At 39.9% G+C, this 14,817-nt stretch overlaps 7 protein-coding genes across 7 annotated transcripts; 6 read left to right on the top strand and 1 right to left on the bottom strand.

Moving 5' to 3' along the window:
• Positions 1-2: 2 nt before the first annotated feature.
• Positions 3-1,287, top strand: BCR41DRAFT_301416 (PIN domain-like protein; the record flags this gene model as incomplete). Its single annotated transcript, XM_022020622.1, has 4 exons — positions 3-163; positions 258-377; positions 504-765; positions 877-1,287. 4 exons carry the CDS (start codon positions 3-5, stop codon positions 1,285-1,287), a joined length of 954 nt encoding a protein of 317 aa, XP_021884214.1.
• Positions 1,101-2,848, top strand: BCR41DRAFT_223198 (hypothetical protein). The gene is made up of 4 exons (XM_022020019.1): positions 1,101-1,283; positions 1,388-1,536; positions 1,626-1,860; positions 1,939-2,848. The coding sequence occupies exons 2-4, from the start codon at positions 1,531-1,533 to the stop codon at positions 2,733-2,735; spliced, it is 1,038 nt and encodes a 345-aa protein (XP_021884213.1). The 5' UTR covers positions 1,101-1,283; positions 1,388-1,530; the 3' UTR covers positions 2,736-2,848.
• Positions 2,849-3,088: 240 nt separating this feature from the next.
• BCR41DRAFT_348328 (hypothetical protein) lies at positions 3,089-5,638 on the top strand. The gene is made up of 5 exons (XM_022023270.1): positions 3,089-3,255; positions 3,558-3,599; positions 3,926-4,457; positions 4,565-5,054; positions 5,168-5,638. The coding sequence occupies exons 1-5, from the start codon at positions 3,219-3,221 to the stop codon at positions 5,606-5,608; spliced, it is 1,542 nt and encodes a 513-aa protein (XP_021884212.1). The 5' UTR covers positions 3,089-3,218; the 3' UTR covers positions 5,609-5,638.
• Positions 5,639-7,190: 1,552 nt separating this feature from the next.
• On the bottom strand, positions 7,191-8,784 carry BCR41DRAFT_348326 (hypothetical protein). Its single transcript, XM_022023269.1, has 4 exons — positions 8,676-8,784; positions 8,467-8,528; positions 8,256-8,368; positions 7,191-8,126 (listed from the first exon to the last, which is right to left on the bottom strand). Exons 1-4 carry the CDS (start codon positions 8,774-8,776, stop codon positions 7,398-7,400), a joined length of 1,005 nt encoding a protein of 334 aa, XP_021884211.1. The 5' UTR covers positions 8,777-8,784; the 3' UTR covers positions 7,191-7,397.
• Positions 8,785-9,020: 236 nt separating this feature from the next.
• Positions 9,021-10,243, top strand: BCR41DRAFT_384529 (Imidazoleglycerol-phosphate dehydratase-domain-containing protein; the record flags this gene model as incomplete). The annotated part of the gene is made up of 4 exons (XM_022027584.1): positions 9,021-9,201; positions 9,524-9,709; positions 9,832-10,016; positions 10,147-10,243. Exons 1-4 carry the CDS (start codon positions 9,070-9,072, stop codon positions 10,241-10,243), a joined length of 600 nt encoding a protein of 199 aa, XP_021884210.1. The 5' UTR covers positions 9,021-9,069.
• A 558-nt stretch (positions 10,244-10,801) lies between these two features.
• BCR41DRAFT_333175 (hypothetical protein) lies at positions 10,802-12,610 on the top strand. Its single transcript, XM_022021878.1, has 4 exons — positions 10,802-10,969; positions 11,124-11,249; positions 11,378-12,067; positions 12,223-12,610. The coding sequence occupies exons 1-4, from the start codon at positions 10,892-10,894 to the stop codon at positions 12,460-12,462; spliced, it is 1,134 nt and encodes a 377-aa protein (XP_021884209.1). The 5' UTR covers positions 10,802-10,891; the 3' UTR covers positions 12,463-12,610.
• A 1,279-nt stretch (positions 12,611-13,889) lies between these two features.
• On the top strand, positions 13,890-14,558 carry BCR41DRAFT_348324 (RlpA-like double-psi beta-barrel-protein domain-containing protein-containing protein). The gene has a single exon (XM_022023268.1). It carries the CDS (start codon positions 13,993-13,995, stop codon positions 14,422-14,424), a length of 432 nt encoding a protein of 143 aa, XP_021884208.1. The 5' UTR covers positions 13,890-13,992; the 3' UTR covers positions 14,425-14,558.
• The last annotated feature ends 259 nt before the right edge of the window (positions 14,559-14,817 follow it).

The raw sequence follows: 14,817 nt of genomic DNA, 5'->3' as shown, positions 1-14,817 counted from the left end.
GCATGGGAATCCAGGGCTTGTTGCCACTTTTAAAATCAATTGAAAAACCTGTTCATCTTAAGGATTATGCAGGACAAACCCTTGCTGTTGATGGATATGTTTGGCTACACAGGGGCGCATTTGCTTGTGCACAAGAGCTATGCCTTGGTCAGACTACCCATAAGTAAGTGCTCATACATTATGGTCGCTTTTTTTCTTTCAAAGCCTGCAGGATTTTGCTTCCTAGGATCTCATTCAAGTATCATTTCAAAATATAGATATGTCACATACTTTATGCGCAGGATTGAAATGTTTAAGTTCTTTGGCGTGAAGCCCTATGTTGTTTTCGATGGGGGATACTTGCCTTCCAAGGCGGTTACGGAAAAAGATCGATTAGCGTATGTTTTTCTTACTTTGTTTTTGTTTTTTATTTTATCTTTATTATATTCAGTGATCAGGACAGCGATAAAACGAAAAAGGGGCATAAACATTCTATTTTCTACTTCAATATACTGCATACTTAGCCGTCGAGAGGAGAGTAAAAAACAGGCCATGGAGCTTCTTCGGGCAGGAAAATCGAAACAGGCATTGGAGCAATTTCGGAAGTGTGTTGACGTAACGCCAGAAATGGCCTTTGCGGTGATTCAAGCCCTGGAAGCAGCGCGTGTAGACTTTATAGTTGCCCCATATGAGGCTGACGCACAAATGGCATACTTGGAGAAGAGTGGTTTGGTTGATGGAATTGTCACGGAGGACTCGGACTTGCTCGTCTTTGGTTGTAAAAAAGTATGTTGACTATTAGATTGTTATAATGGTTCCATTCGATCGTCAGATCGATTCCATTTATTTGTATAATGCATTTATGATTTTTCCCTCTCTGAATTTGCATGTATCCAGGTCATCTTTAAGATGGATCAGTATGGGGCAGGAGTTGAGATTCTTAGCAAAAACTTCAGTTTAGTTCAGGATATTTCTTTTCACAATTGGACAATGACTGAAATTCGCCATATGTGTATCCTAGCAGGCTGCGATTATCTACCTTCGATCTCAGGAATGGGCATCAAAACTGCACAGCGGCTTCTTCGACGTTTCAAAACGTTTGACAGGACAATTAAACATATTAGGATGGAGAATACCAGCGCTAAGATCCAGTCAGACTATGAGGGTGCATTTCGAAAAGCGGAGCTGACATTTCTTTACGCAAGAGTCTATGATCCTATCACTAAATCCATGGTGCATCTGAGCCCAGTGCCAGAAGAGCTCCAAGAACTCTTCCAGACCGAAGAATACGATTTTCTTGGGCCGTAAGTTGACTCAAGTTCTAGAGGATCTTGTGTATGCCGTTATAATCTCGTATGGAACGATTGACGTCTAAAAGTTTCTTTTTACACAACGCTGCTCAAACTAGAGTTCTCGAAGAAACCATCATACAGGATATTGCGATGGGAAAAATAAACCCGATTTCCAAAGCTAAGCTTAGCTACCCATTAAATCAATGGCCAATGCAAAAGCCGACTCAGATACTTACTGGAAAGGAAAATAAGTTGAGTCATGTATGTACGGAACTTATTATTATTATTATTATTCTTTTCGATGAGTAAATTATTGATCCATAATGTCCTAACTTCATCTTTCATTAACTTTAGTGCATCGATAAGTATCTGCGCCCGTCAATGCCCTCAACGAAGTCGATTCATGCATACTTTGGGAAAGCACCAATGCCAACAGCAACATCACCATCAATATCCTCATCAATACTTTCGAAAGCGGATATTTTAGTTACAGAGAAGGCTCAAAAGCGAGAACCACTCCCAGCTCCTGGTGTGATTTCAAAACGAAGGACTCTTGAAAAGACACCATTATCTGAATCCACATCTTTAAGTACTGAATCAAATATCACAAGTGGCGTACTCTCAATGCATAAGCAAAAGGCAACTGCTAAAATTAACCAAAGTACAGTTGTAGTTGAAGCACGCAGTCGTTTCTTTGGACTCGAAGCCTCTTTAGAGTCTAGCGAAGGCGGATATGCTACCAAAAAAACGCGATCGCCAGTGATCCGAGAGGATAGTGGCACAGGTTTGGACGAGGCATGTTTACTGCAGCTTCCATCGATCTATGGCTCTCAACAAGATGCGCACAGCTCCTCATCTCAGGAATCATCCAAGTCAGATAGCCCATCGTTGGTTTTATCTACACCTTCCTCTCAGGAGATATCAGAAACTAAAAAAGCAGAGACCAAAGTGATTCAGGGATGGCGCGAGAAATTCTCTAACCCCCTCGGACCTACATTAACTGCCGCCACAGGACTTACACGGACATTTCAGCCAGGTACTGTAAAGGTCAAGAGCATGCGATCATCAGCAAAGAGCCATTCATCAAAACATCCGAGAGCAGTCAGTTCAATGCAGCAAGAACGGGTCAAGAGCTCATGTCAGGATACATCGACAGTCTTGAATAAGACTCCAAAGCATCTACCCCTACATTCTATTAATAATAATAATATACATTACCAAACAAATACCATGCATCGACCATCCGATTCTTATCCCAGAACTTTGATTACCAAGTCCCCCAAAGCAAGCCTACCACACATGTCGGACGTGGTCATGTTACGATTGGGAGGAGCAAATGCTCTGCCGCAGACAATAGAGGCTGAGAATGAGAACGAAAGCGGTAATGTAAGGAGCACGATGCTGAATCTTGATCGTTTCAAATATACCCCTGTCATTACTCCTGCAGTACCAGAGAGTCCATAAATAGGTGTTGTAGGGTGTTTGGATGCTAATTGATGTGCTGTGTGACGTTCTCATCCCTTGTATTGAACATATTGAACATACAATAAAGCGCACTAATTTTTTCGATCCTGAACATTGGTGATTGAAAGATGGAGAAAAGGATATGAGCATACAATTATCGTTGCAAAATTAGGATACAGCATGTCGAGAAAACTGAACGAACAAAGTTACCACGAGAGAGTGCTTGTTTACTAGACCCAAGGCCCATGAGCATTGCGGATGTGCTTGTGTATTCCCAATTACACCGCTTCTGTTTCCGCGTGATTAGCTTTTTTTTGTGAATGTAATGTCTGTCCCCCCTCGCCTCTTTCTTTCTTTCCTTTTTTTACGCTTGCAACATAAACATTTACATACAACTATACAAATTATACATATTATACATCCCTATATTCATTTGTACAACTTACCCTTCACGCTCCCACTCAATCATTATTCTTATTCTTCATGAGTTCAGGAAGCATGAGCGAAGACGACTTTGTCGGTAAGGAATGCCTTGGACAACTGAACCAATGCATACAGTCCATACATTTAATGAGGAATGGCAAAAGCGTAATACGGGACAACAGGACAGGAAAGGAGGAAGAAGACAAGAATATCCTCATGTTCATTGAACAACTGCGCTCGCTAGCATACAATACTGCATGCCTCCAGCAATTCAATTCATTCATAATGCTCTATGTACATTTATAAACTTACAATTCTATGGAACCTGTTTTATTACTGTCGTTGCAATGTATTCACGCGTGCATCTCTTAATTCTCTTGTCATGAAATGGTACTTTAGGTTCTGATTATGATGATAACTTTGATTCTCAAGAGGATTCAGGTAGGAGCTTCATGACCCTCATGTCGAAATAAAACAGGCTCCACGGAGTCATATGACAAAAGGGCGCATTCGAATGAGACTTCCTGCAACATCCCATTCCTTGGTTCGCAATAATGAGGCTTGACTATGATAAATATGTCAACCATAACACGATGAAGTTCTAATGTCTCCAAGATAGGCTTCTATTGCGTCCTGGCGCTGGACACCCGAAACACAAATCACTATATAACCCTATCGCCTGATACTCAGTTGACAACATGCTATTAACACAATTGCATACAATTTCTAACTCTTTTTTCCTTCCGGCTTTTATCGTCTGTTTAAAGATATGGAATATGAGCAGACTGAAGATATTGGATTTTCGGACATGGTTGCAGAGAAGCAGCGCAAAAAGGCCTATGAAGTCGACTTTACAGTCCTTCCTCTCTCCGACATTCAGGCCGCACAGGTCAATGCCTCAAATCATGTTTCTGGCATTCTCGGCATCACACAGGAACAGGCTGCTGCTTTACTTCGGAGCTTCAAGTGGAATAAGGAACGTTTGGTTGAACAGTATATGGATCACTCGCAAGAGATCCTAGACCGAGCTGGGGTGGTTCTAGGCGACGTAAACACGAGACTAGTTCAACGACCCTCAGGATTTGTCTGTACGATCTGCTTTGATGACAGTACTAAAGGTGGCGCTGTTGGATTAAGATGTGGGCACATCTTTTGTCAAGCGTGTTATGAGCAGTATTTAACCCAAAAGATCATTGAAGAGGGCGAATGCCGTAAAATATTCTGCCCCGAGGCTGGTTGCGACGTTGTGGTGGATGAACAAACTATTAAGGGTGTTGTACGACAAAATGTCATGAGCAGGTTAGGATCAATCTGTGATTTGAAGTCTCAATATTTTATTTATTTATTTGTCACACCGGATCGCGAAACTAAATTGAAAGTTTTGATTGGTTGGCTTCCTATGATAGGTACTGCCAATTACAAGATAGAGTATACGTAGAAGACCTTGACAACCTTCGATGGTGCCCTGCTCCAAATTGTGAGAATGCTGTTGAATGTCGATTGCCACACTCATCATTCAAAACTATTGTGCCAACAGTCCAGTGTAGTTGCGGATACAAATTCTGCTTTGGATGTGGCCTAGGTGACCATCAACCTGCACCTTGTGGTCTAGTCAGGATGTGGCAAAAGAAATGTGCGGATGATTCAGAGACAGCCAATTGGATCTCAGCTCATACAAAGGAATGCGGTCAATGTCAGTCAACAATTGAGAAGAACGGAGGCTGCAACCACATGACTTGTCGCAAATGTAAATATGAATTCTGTTGGGTCTGCATGGGGCCTTGGTCAGAACATGGTACGAGCTGGTACAACTGCAATCGATACGAAGAATCAAGTAGTACCGATGCCCGTGACCAGCAAGCAAAATCTCGTGCTTCTCTTGAACGATACCTTCATGTAAGTGTTGATAAAATTTTCATTTACTTCTATTGTTGAAATCCCCTTACAATCTTCTATATGCGCAGAGCATGTTATTTATACCAAAGGACTTTGAATCACTTTTTTTCTAGTACTACAATCGCTTTGCAAATCACGAGCACTCCGCCAAGCTGGATCGCGACCTATACATGAAGACAGAAAAAAAGATGGAGGAGATGCAAAAAACGAGTGATCTCTCCTGGATTGAGGTACAGTTCTTGAAGAAAGCAGTGGATGTATTGACTTCATGCCGTATGACTCTTCGTTGGACATATGCATTCGCCTTCTACTTGGCCAGGAACAATATGACGGAGCTGTTCGAGGATAACCAACGTGATCTCGAAGTGGCAGTGGAGGCTCTTAGTGAACTGCTCGAGAAGCCCATTGTGCGGGAAAATATCCCCGAGCTTCGGCAACAGGTTCTGGACAAGACTGTGTATGTTGGTAGTCGTCGTGAGGTCGTTTTAGAAGACACTGCCAAGGGCCTTGCTGAGGGTCGCTGGGAGTTTACTGCAGAGTTTGACAAGGTTTAGACCTTAATAAAGTGACTGTGAATAAGCGCCACATTTTAATTAAAATGAAGATATTTATTTGGCTTTCTCTTTCGCGTGGATAAAGAAAACAACTTTTATCTGGATCACAACTGAAGAGATCATGAATTTTTTCAGACCCGTATCATCAGCTAAATCGTTCTGGACGTGTAATTACTTCCTTAAAAGAAGGCAACAAGCCGTACCTGAATCAAGCCAACAATCACTACTTTATAGTATTTACTACCATGGACCTCCACTCAAGTCCGATCCGACACGGAAAAGATCATTCCTACTGGATCCACCTAGGAAACCGCCTCTGAAAAGGTCCCCAAGTCCAAAAATATTACCCAAGGATGCCAGTGATTTCGAGCATAAGATGGCCAGTAATCCATATGGTATATCGGTGGAATTATGGAAAATATACACATCTCGACTTTGCTGCCAATATTGACTTCACTAATATCATAAAAGAATTTTGCTTAATATTGATCATAATGCCCCAGCGGCCATACTCGCAACTCCAGTACGTCGATGCTTTTACTCGAGAAAATCATTACCAAACGGTAGAGAAGCAAGACGCAATCTTACTGCAAGCGAAAAAAAAAAAAAAAAAAAAAAAAAAAAGACCAGTGTTTTTAATTGATTTTTTTTTTTTTTTAAAAAAAAAAAAATCGGATCTATGTATTGTATATAGCCTTTTTAACAAAGCTGATACAGGCTGCCCCAGATTCTCAGGAGGATGGTGTTCGAACATGGATAGTTCCGGAACGAATCATCCCTACGGAAATACAAAAGGATCCGGCATCAGGAGCATCTTTTGGGCGTGCAGGAATCGGAAAGTGGATATACTCGGCATGGAGAATTATGGAAAATATGGTCAAAGAAGGTAAGCGTTTATAAACATATTGGAAAAGTAAGGAGAGCTGATACAACTTGATTAAAATAAAATAAAAAAAAATAAAAAAAAAAAAAAGCTTTACATTACTCTTTCTCTTGTTAATTACTGATGCCATTTCTAATCTAGGGAAATTCAAGGCAATCAATTCGACTGCGTTTATAAGGCCAGATCTGGCTCAACTGGTCTATACTCAATGGACAATTCGCGTCACTCATGATATTGTGAAGTTTTGTAAATATGACCGTCGCCGTCGCTGTAATAACATATTGGTTCACCTTGCACAGGATCCTTCAGCATCAATCCCATATGCAATTAACAGTCAACGCAAAGTGGACAACCTTGGCTTTATTTTCGAGACACCCAAGAATGAATGTTTACAGTGTATCCTCTACTTTGACATCATCAAGGATGGTATAGATATGGATCGTACGAAGAGCAGAAATGAATCCTCAGATGCTGAGTCTAACATGTTGAAAGAGCAGGAACAACAATTGTCGCCGTCTTTATCAACTCTTGATGACGATAATGACAATGAAGATGATACGCAACCCAAGCTTCCCCTCAAAATGAATAGATCTGATGTTATGATTCAGGCAATGATTCGTGGGAAGAATGGAGACACGTCTACAGTGCCACTGTATGATATAAATAAGCTCTTTAATAATTATCCACATGGTCTTTTAAGTATTCAACAGATGTGCTCTAAAGTTTTGCCCACCTTGGGCAAAACAGCAATATCGGGTCAGGGTGGGACTTGGATAGGACTTGTGGCATCCTCTTCGAGTGTACCCGTTGCAACAGGACTTTGGAAGCTCGTATCAATGCTGCCTGAATGAGAGTTGCCTGCAATAAATAATTTTGGTTTAGTTCTTGTTTATTATGTTATAATTTTTATACTGATGATGAGTGGGTGGAAGAATCTATATCCATGCTACTGTCATCACCAGCTTTCCTGATTGGTACTGATGGTACTGCTCGCGCTTCTGGATCTAGCCTAGCTCCAGCGTTTTCTACTTCCATGCTCTGAGCCTCATCCTTAATTGTCTCTGTAGCAGAAAGAGGGAACCCATGCTCGTATTCTTTTTCTTTTTCAACCTCTTCCTCTTCCATTTCCTCCTCCATTTCTGCCTGGCCTTCATCCAGACTCTTGACTACCAGCTCTACCTGAGCGTCACGTTTATACTCATCAGCTTCAACAGGAGTTGGTGACATGCTCTCAAAATCCTGAGGTGTGTTCGCTTGTGTGTCAACAGGTGTTTCGAGTGAAGGAGTGAAAACAAGAGGGCGACTAGAGTCTGTATCATCCTCCTCGTCATCAACAACATTATGAGCACGACCACGACTACCAATGACACCACTACCAACTGGCATGACTCTTATCATATTATCATCCCGTGCTGTTGATTTTGATGGAGCATTAGTCTCTCCAGGATGAGAAGATGTACTTGGTCTTCGATCTGGTTCCGAATATGATTGTGATAAAGGATGAGATGGCGGTGGTTTAATTGGACCTTCCGGTTCATCCTCCTCGTCTTCCTCCCCTGTTTGTGCTGGTGTCGAGACCGTGGTATCATCAACATCCTGAAGTGTTGGTAGAGCAGGTGCTGGTGTACCAACCTCCTTTATAAATGTGTGTCCATTGTTATAGTTAGTAGATAACTCAATATTAGAATAACTGATAAAAATGAAGAAAAACGCTGATAAGGGACCCATTGTGATCTTGCATTTTTTTTGTTATAAATAAAATACCTCAATCTCTTCTGCTGGACGAGGCGCTGGAATCTGCTCTATCTCATCATCATCATCCTCTTCGTCAAAGTCAACTTGACGATCCGCTATAGAAGAAGAAAAGATAAAAAAACCTTGCAATGATTAGATATATTCTATTTAATCACTCTAGACAGCTCAACCGTGGCGTACTGAATGAAAAAAAAAAAAAAAAAAAAAAAAAAAAACATACACTTGACCCATTTAAAGACTTGAAGCCCTTTTCCGTTCTTGGATTCGGTCCATTTTTTATCCCTGATATTATTTAGAATAAAATAGACATGGGGGTGAACCCAAGGTGTCAACTGGTTGATATGTCTTTTTATGACTTGAGAAAAAGTCCATTAGAGATGAAAGGATTGGAACAATTAGAGAAGGGGGATGATCTCATTTCCATTTTACCAGCACTGCACAGGCTGTAGTACGGCCCTCTTGAGACGGTCGTGTTCACCTCCTACTGCATTTCGTACACTCCTGCCCTCGCGTGGACGTGTTGATGTCATGGTCAGCCAGTTTACTTTAAATAATAAAAATAAAATGTGTTTTATTAGGGAAAAGAGTATTTCTTTTTTGATTGGCACGTGATATTGAATACTTGATCGTAAATGCTCTAGTTACGACCTGAATTCCTCGGACAATTTTTTTTTTTTTAATGAGTCAAAAGAAACGCCACCATCTTTACGAAGTTGGGCAGACTGTTTCGTGCGACCATTGCTTATCTCTTTTTTTTTTCTCTCCCTTCATTCCGCCTCCACATCACCCCCCCTCCCTTTTGCACAGTACAGGACTAAGCACTATGGCAGACAGAGCAAGAACAGCTACCGTCTCTCGTAAGACGAATGAGACTGACATTCACATCACTTTGGCCATGGACAGTGCAGGAGCTCAGTCCATTGACATTGACTCTGGCATTGGTTTCCTTGACCATGTACGTTTTTTTTTTTTTTTTTTTTTTTTTCTGTTCGCTCTTCAATGTGGAGGAAACTGAAGAGCATTCGATCAGGGTTTATCTTTTGTTGGCTGTCAATCTTTTGCTTTTTCTCTTTTTTACTGACAGTAATCATTCTTTACCATTTTATTACCAATTTTTTTTTTTTTTTTCTTTTGCGTTTTTTATTTTCAATTTATTATTTTCCGTTTTTTATATCCATTTTTATTTTCAATTTTTATCCTCATTTTTAACTTTTATTTTCATTTTTCATTTTTATTTTCACATTTCATTTTTACTTTATTTTCATTTTTGAATGTAGATGTACCATGCTCTAGCAAAGCACTCGAGTTGGTCTCTGTCACTGAAGTGTAAGGGTGATCTTCACATCGATGATCATCACACTGCCGAAGATACTGCCATTGCCCTTGGAATGGCTTTCAAGCAGGCCCTTGGTGAGCCCCGTGGAATTAAGCGATTTGGATCCGCTTATTGTCCTCTAGACGAGGTAAAAAACTAAGCTCAAAACATTACAGTCGGTCAGCTAACTTTAAAAAAAAAGAGAGAGACATCCGAACAAATGCTAACTCTGAAAAAAAAAAAAAAAAAAAAAAAAAAAAAAAACTCCAGGCATTATCAAGGGCTGTAGTTGATATCTCTGGACGGCCCTTTGCGGATATTAATCTCGGCCTCAAAAGAGAAAAGATTGGAGCATTGTCTTGTGAGATGATCCCCCATGTCTTGGAATCGTTTGCTCAGGCTGCAGGAATCACTCTTCATGTGGATGTTTTAAAGGGTTTCAATGACCATCACAGGTTCGTCTAGTTGAATTTTTTAAAAATGAAAAAAAAAAAAAAAAAAAAAAAAAAAAGTGATAAATGTACTGACGAAAGAAGAATTATTTAATATACTTGATTGATCTGGAATATATTTTGTATGATATAGAGCGGAGAGTGCCTTCAAGGCATTGGCAGTTGCTCTGAAGAATGCTATCGAAAGAACAGGAACAAATGATGTACCTAGTACCAAAGGAGTACTTTAAAAAAAAAAAAAAAAAAAAAAAAAGATAATAGCGATCAGAGGGATAATAGATCTGTTTATCAAGAAATAAAAACTATAATAAGTATAAATGCATACATGATTCAATAATTACATGGATCCATGTTGATGGTGTTCGTGTCCGAATAATAATAATAATAATAATAAAAAGAAACAAAGAAAAGGAAAACGATTTCAAAGTTCCTTTTGAAGCTGATTACAAAACTCTGAATGGCAATCCTTGACAATCCTTGAATCCTTGACAATCCTTATCATGGAGCTCATTGGATGGGTAATGCGTACAAGGAAAAGAAAACATTCTCTGCAAATTATAGAAGATGATGGGCTCTGTTACACCATTTGTCGGAAAAAGGGAGATACCCCTTGTCCTTTTGGGCATATTTATATATTACACGTAGGTAGTGTAGCATATGTCATTGAGTAACTGTGGAACGCGTCATCTTTTTTTTTTTCTGAATCAGGGGCCTGTAAGCAATTCAACATACTATATAAGATGCTTTTTTTTTTTTTTTTTATCTTTCTTTTTATTTAATTCAGTCCACATCACATCAATTGCCCCACAATCAACAGTCAATTATTCCTTTCCTTCAACAACAAAAAAAAGAAAAAAAAAAAGACGCTTACTTGCTCAATGGCTACACATTCAAGTCCCGGATTCTTTGGTCGCCGTACACTGTCTAGTCCAAAGACCTCTGTGTCCAAAGATAATGTATGGTAGTAATTCGTTTTTTTTTATATTTTTTTTGTAAAAAAAAAAAAAAAAAAAAAAAAAATCACAGTTTAGAGTCGTGCTAGAAATAGAGTTGATGACATTTGCAATCTAAATATACGTTCATCTTTTTTCAAATATAAAACTACCTTAGGATGCCCTTCGGATTGGCATTCTTGGGGCCGCGAATATCGCACCTGATGGTCTGATTAATCCTGCGAAAACCATGAGGTCCATTGTGGTTGTATCTGTTGCTGCACGCGATGAAGCTAAGGCAAAGGTACTTATTAAAAAGAAGAAAAAGAAAAAAAAAAAAAAAAAAAAAAATAGTCGTCCAACTTGTGTCTCCGACTCCAACTCAACAAAAAAAAAAAAAATTCTTTTGGTAAAAATGACGTTGCTTCGTAGGAATTTGCCGCCAAGAATGAAATCCCAAACACCCACCCATCGTATGATGCTCTCATTAATGACCCCAGTATCGACTGCATCTATAACCCTTTACCCAACGGCCTTCACTATATTTGGACCAAAAAGGCCCTTGAGGCTGGAAAGCATGTTTTGCTTGAAAAACCTGCTGCCTCCAATGCAGAGCAGACGAAGGAACTGTTCGAATTGGCCAAGGCAAAGAATCTGGTGCTATTGGAAGCATTCCATAATCGATTTCATCCTGCCTCGCTCCGATTTCGAGATATCTTACAGAAACATATTGCGGAAGGTCATCCATTAAAACACATTCAGGCCGTCATCGCGCTCCCTCCTCTTTTACCACCCACGGATATACGCTTTGACTGGAACCTTGCTGGAGGGACCATGATGGATGTGGGTTGTTATCTGATCAACGCTGTTCGGTTCTTTACAGGATTAGAAGTCGAGAGTGTTGAGAGTGCAGTGCCCAAGATTGTGGCCGAAAACGTGGATGGACGGATGGACTGTGTCTTTAAAATGAAGGGACCTCATAGCAATGGCGTCTTGGCTCAAACCACAGCCAGCTTAACCAATCCTTGGTTATCCCTTCAGACCTATCTCGAGATCATCCCTAAATTTATCGCGGAGACTGACGACAAGGTCTTTACCTTTGGAGTCTTTTTGCTTCCTGGTGTAAGTGCATAATTCCTTTTGCTATGATATGTCTATGTAAACAATACAAGAGCTTTATTTTTTCTTTTATAATCAAAGTGAGGGAAAAAAAAAAAAAAAAAAAAAAAAAAAAAAAGTTGTTAATTTGAAACGCCAATTAATCCGATATCGAATAGATGTATCATTATATGACCATTAAGGACAAGGTGACAGGAAAGACTGAAAACTTGCCCAAAGTCTACGGGGATGGCCATTCATCGCACAAATTCCAATTGGAGGCATTTGTCAAAGCTGTCAAGAACCATGGGAAGGATGTAGAATCGATTCCTGGATGGGTAACGGGCGAGGACAGTGTCTTGAACATGCAGGCCCTTGATGATGTCTACAGACGCGCAGGCATGAAAGTCCGAGAGTGATGAATCAAAAAAGGAAATATACAATATATACAATAAAAGATATATATTACACGTACGGTAACCTCACAGTACAAGGGAAGATAGTCGTCAAAAATGACCAATTGGGTGCGGGTCTCCTTGTTTCAAGGTTACTATTTGATCTCTGTTGAGGATTATATATATTAAACAACAACAAACATCAATGATAACGAATAACTAGCAATTGCAATAACTGCAATAATTAAACAGCGGAGAGTGTCCTCCAATTGAGAGCGGGTTGCATTCAACTTTGTATAAACTTGTTTAGATAAACTTGTATAGACTTGTATGGTTGCTGCTAGTGGTTAGTATAATTTTGACTGAAGTTCTACATTGGATTATCAAAACACTGCTCTCAACTTTTGCACAGCTTACGACCCTGCATAATGTTATAATGCATTTACATCAGTGCGCAATGTGATCATACGAAACCATGCATGCATAAGCTTCGAATTATTAACCATTTAATATCGCAACTTTTTACTTTACAGTTTAATATGTCTTTCAGTTAAAGGGATCGATTATATTACATATATATATATATATATATATATATCTATCTACTCCACCTTGCTGAGTTGAATGAATGAAAAAAAAAAAAAAAAAAAAAAAAAAATAGGCGGATCTAGATTCAGTCAGTCAGGGTGCAGGGCGTAAGGGCGTAGGGCGTGGGATGTAAGGTGCAGGGTACGTGGTGTAGGGTGCAGAACAGAAGAAAGGACAGTGGACTTTGAACAAATGAAGAAGCTAAGACAGTGAGAGAAAAAATATAGGGAACGAACCAGGTTTAGATCTCCTTGTTTCCTAGTTCATGAAACGAGGTTGTAATCCTTGTATAGTATACATTGCACTACACTACACATGAGATAACTTGTTCCTGGCACATGGGGCTTCATTCAATCAACGACAATTAACTTTACTTTGGAGTCCTTCATATTCCTATTGCACTTGTTCGCGCTGTTTGTACTGTTCGCAATCTGCTTATTCGTCAACTTTTTCCTTAATTTATCTCATTTCCCTTATTTTCCCCTTCACCAATCAAACCGATATCGAATCAACCGATCCTACATCTCTACGCTAGTTTCAAATCTAAGGGATCTCTGACTCTTGATATACTTTGGGTGTCAAACTGTGTTTGGATAGAAAGGTCTCTGACCTTTTTTTTTTTTTTTTTCTTTTTTGGTCTGAGGAACTTCATGCCCCTGCACAAAAAAAAAGACTAAAGTCAAAGTTATACTTCATTGCCTGCACAGCGGACCTTCTAGCCCCCAATATGGTTGTTGTTCAGCCATTCAATGTTCTAAAAAAGGTAAGAGGTCAAGAAGAAGAAGTAGAAGAACAAGAAGAAAAAGAAGAAAGGAAAACATATAAAAGGGTCAATGGCTCTCATCCTTCGACACGTCCATCATCTCTTTCATTACACAGCACAGCACAGCACAGCACAGCACAGCACAGCACAGCCTTAACAGAGCCCACTCATCCATTTCACTTCGCTTTAAATTTTAAAACAAAATGTTCAAGGTCCAGATCACCATCCTCGCGGTTCTTTGTGCTGCTACCTTTACCTTGGCCGCCCCTATTGGCAAAGTATCCCATGACACCACCGTTTCTATCAAGGCCAGCTCAAGTGACGATGATGCATTCCATGGCCGCGGCACCTGGTTTTCAGACGACTCTGGCAGCTGTGATATCGGCTTTGGTCAGGATGACATGATTGTCGCGATGAACAAAGCACAGATGGGTGATCTCCAGGGCCCTGACTCTCAATGCGGCAAGATGATCCGAGTCCATTACGGTGGCAAATCCGTTGATCTCAAGGTGGTCGATACCTGCCCCAGCCAATACTGTGACGAGGGTGCTCTCGATCTTTCTCAAGCAGCCTTCAAAAAGTTAGCAGGTGGTCTCTCCAAGGGTGTCCTTCCTCTCAAATGGGAGTTCATTTAAAAAAAAAAGATTGACCAAGAGAAATTCTCTTCCACCCAACATCCTGTCTTTTAAAGAAAAAAAAAAAAACTGCCCCTTCCCTTCCCATCTCGATTATCCCATCCAATTCATATTTAACAACTGTACCATAGTGATCTTCAGCATGAAAATAAAAACAATCCAGCGCTGGTCGCTTACTTTGCATCTATTATTATTTCTTTTTATTCTATGGAGCTAACTTACAGAGAGTACGTTATTTCAAACTCCCTTTGACACGAAAGAAGAGAAAAAAAGGTTTAGCTGACATGCTGCTGATCAACAACAGTGTCGAGTTATAAACATGGAGAGGGGAGACAAATGATAAAGATGGAGAAGTGATAAGAAATGAGAATATAAAAAAGAATAGTAATAAAA

This window comes from Lobosporangium transversale, assembly GCF_002105155.1.
Source record: "Lobosporangium transversale strain NRRL 3116 chromosome Unknown BCR41scaffold_7, whole genome shotgun sequence".
In the NCBI taxonomy this organism is placed as follows: Eukaryota; Fungi; Mortierellomycota; class Mortierellomycetes; order Mortierellales; family Mortierellaceae; genus Lobosporangium; species Lobosporangium transversale.
The sequence above is the reverse complement of the archived record's forward strand: the minus strand, read 5'-3'. Positions and strand labels throughout refer to the sequence as shown.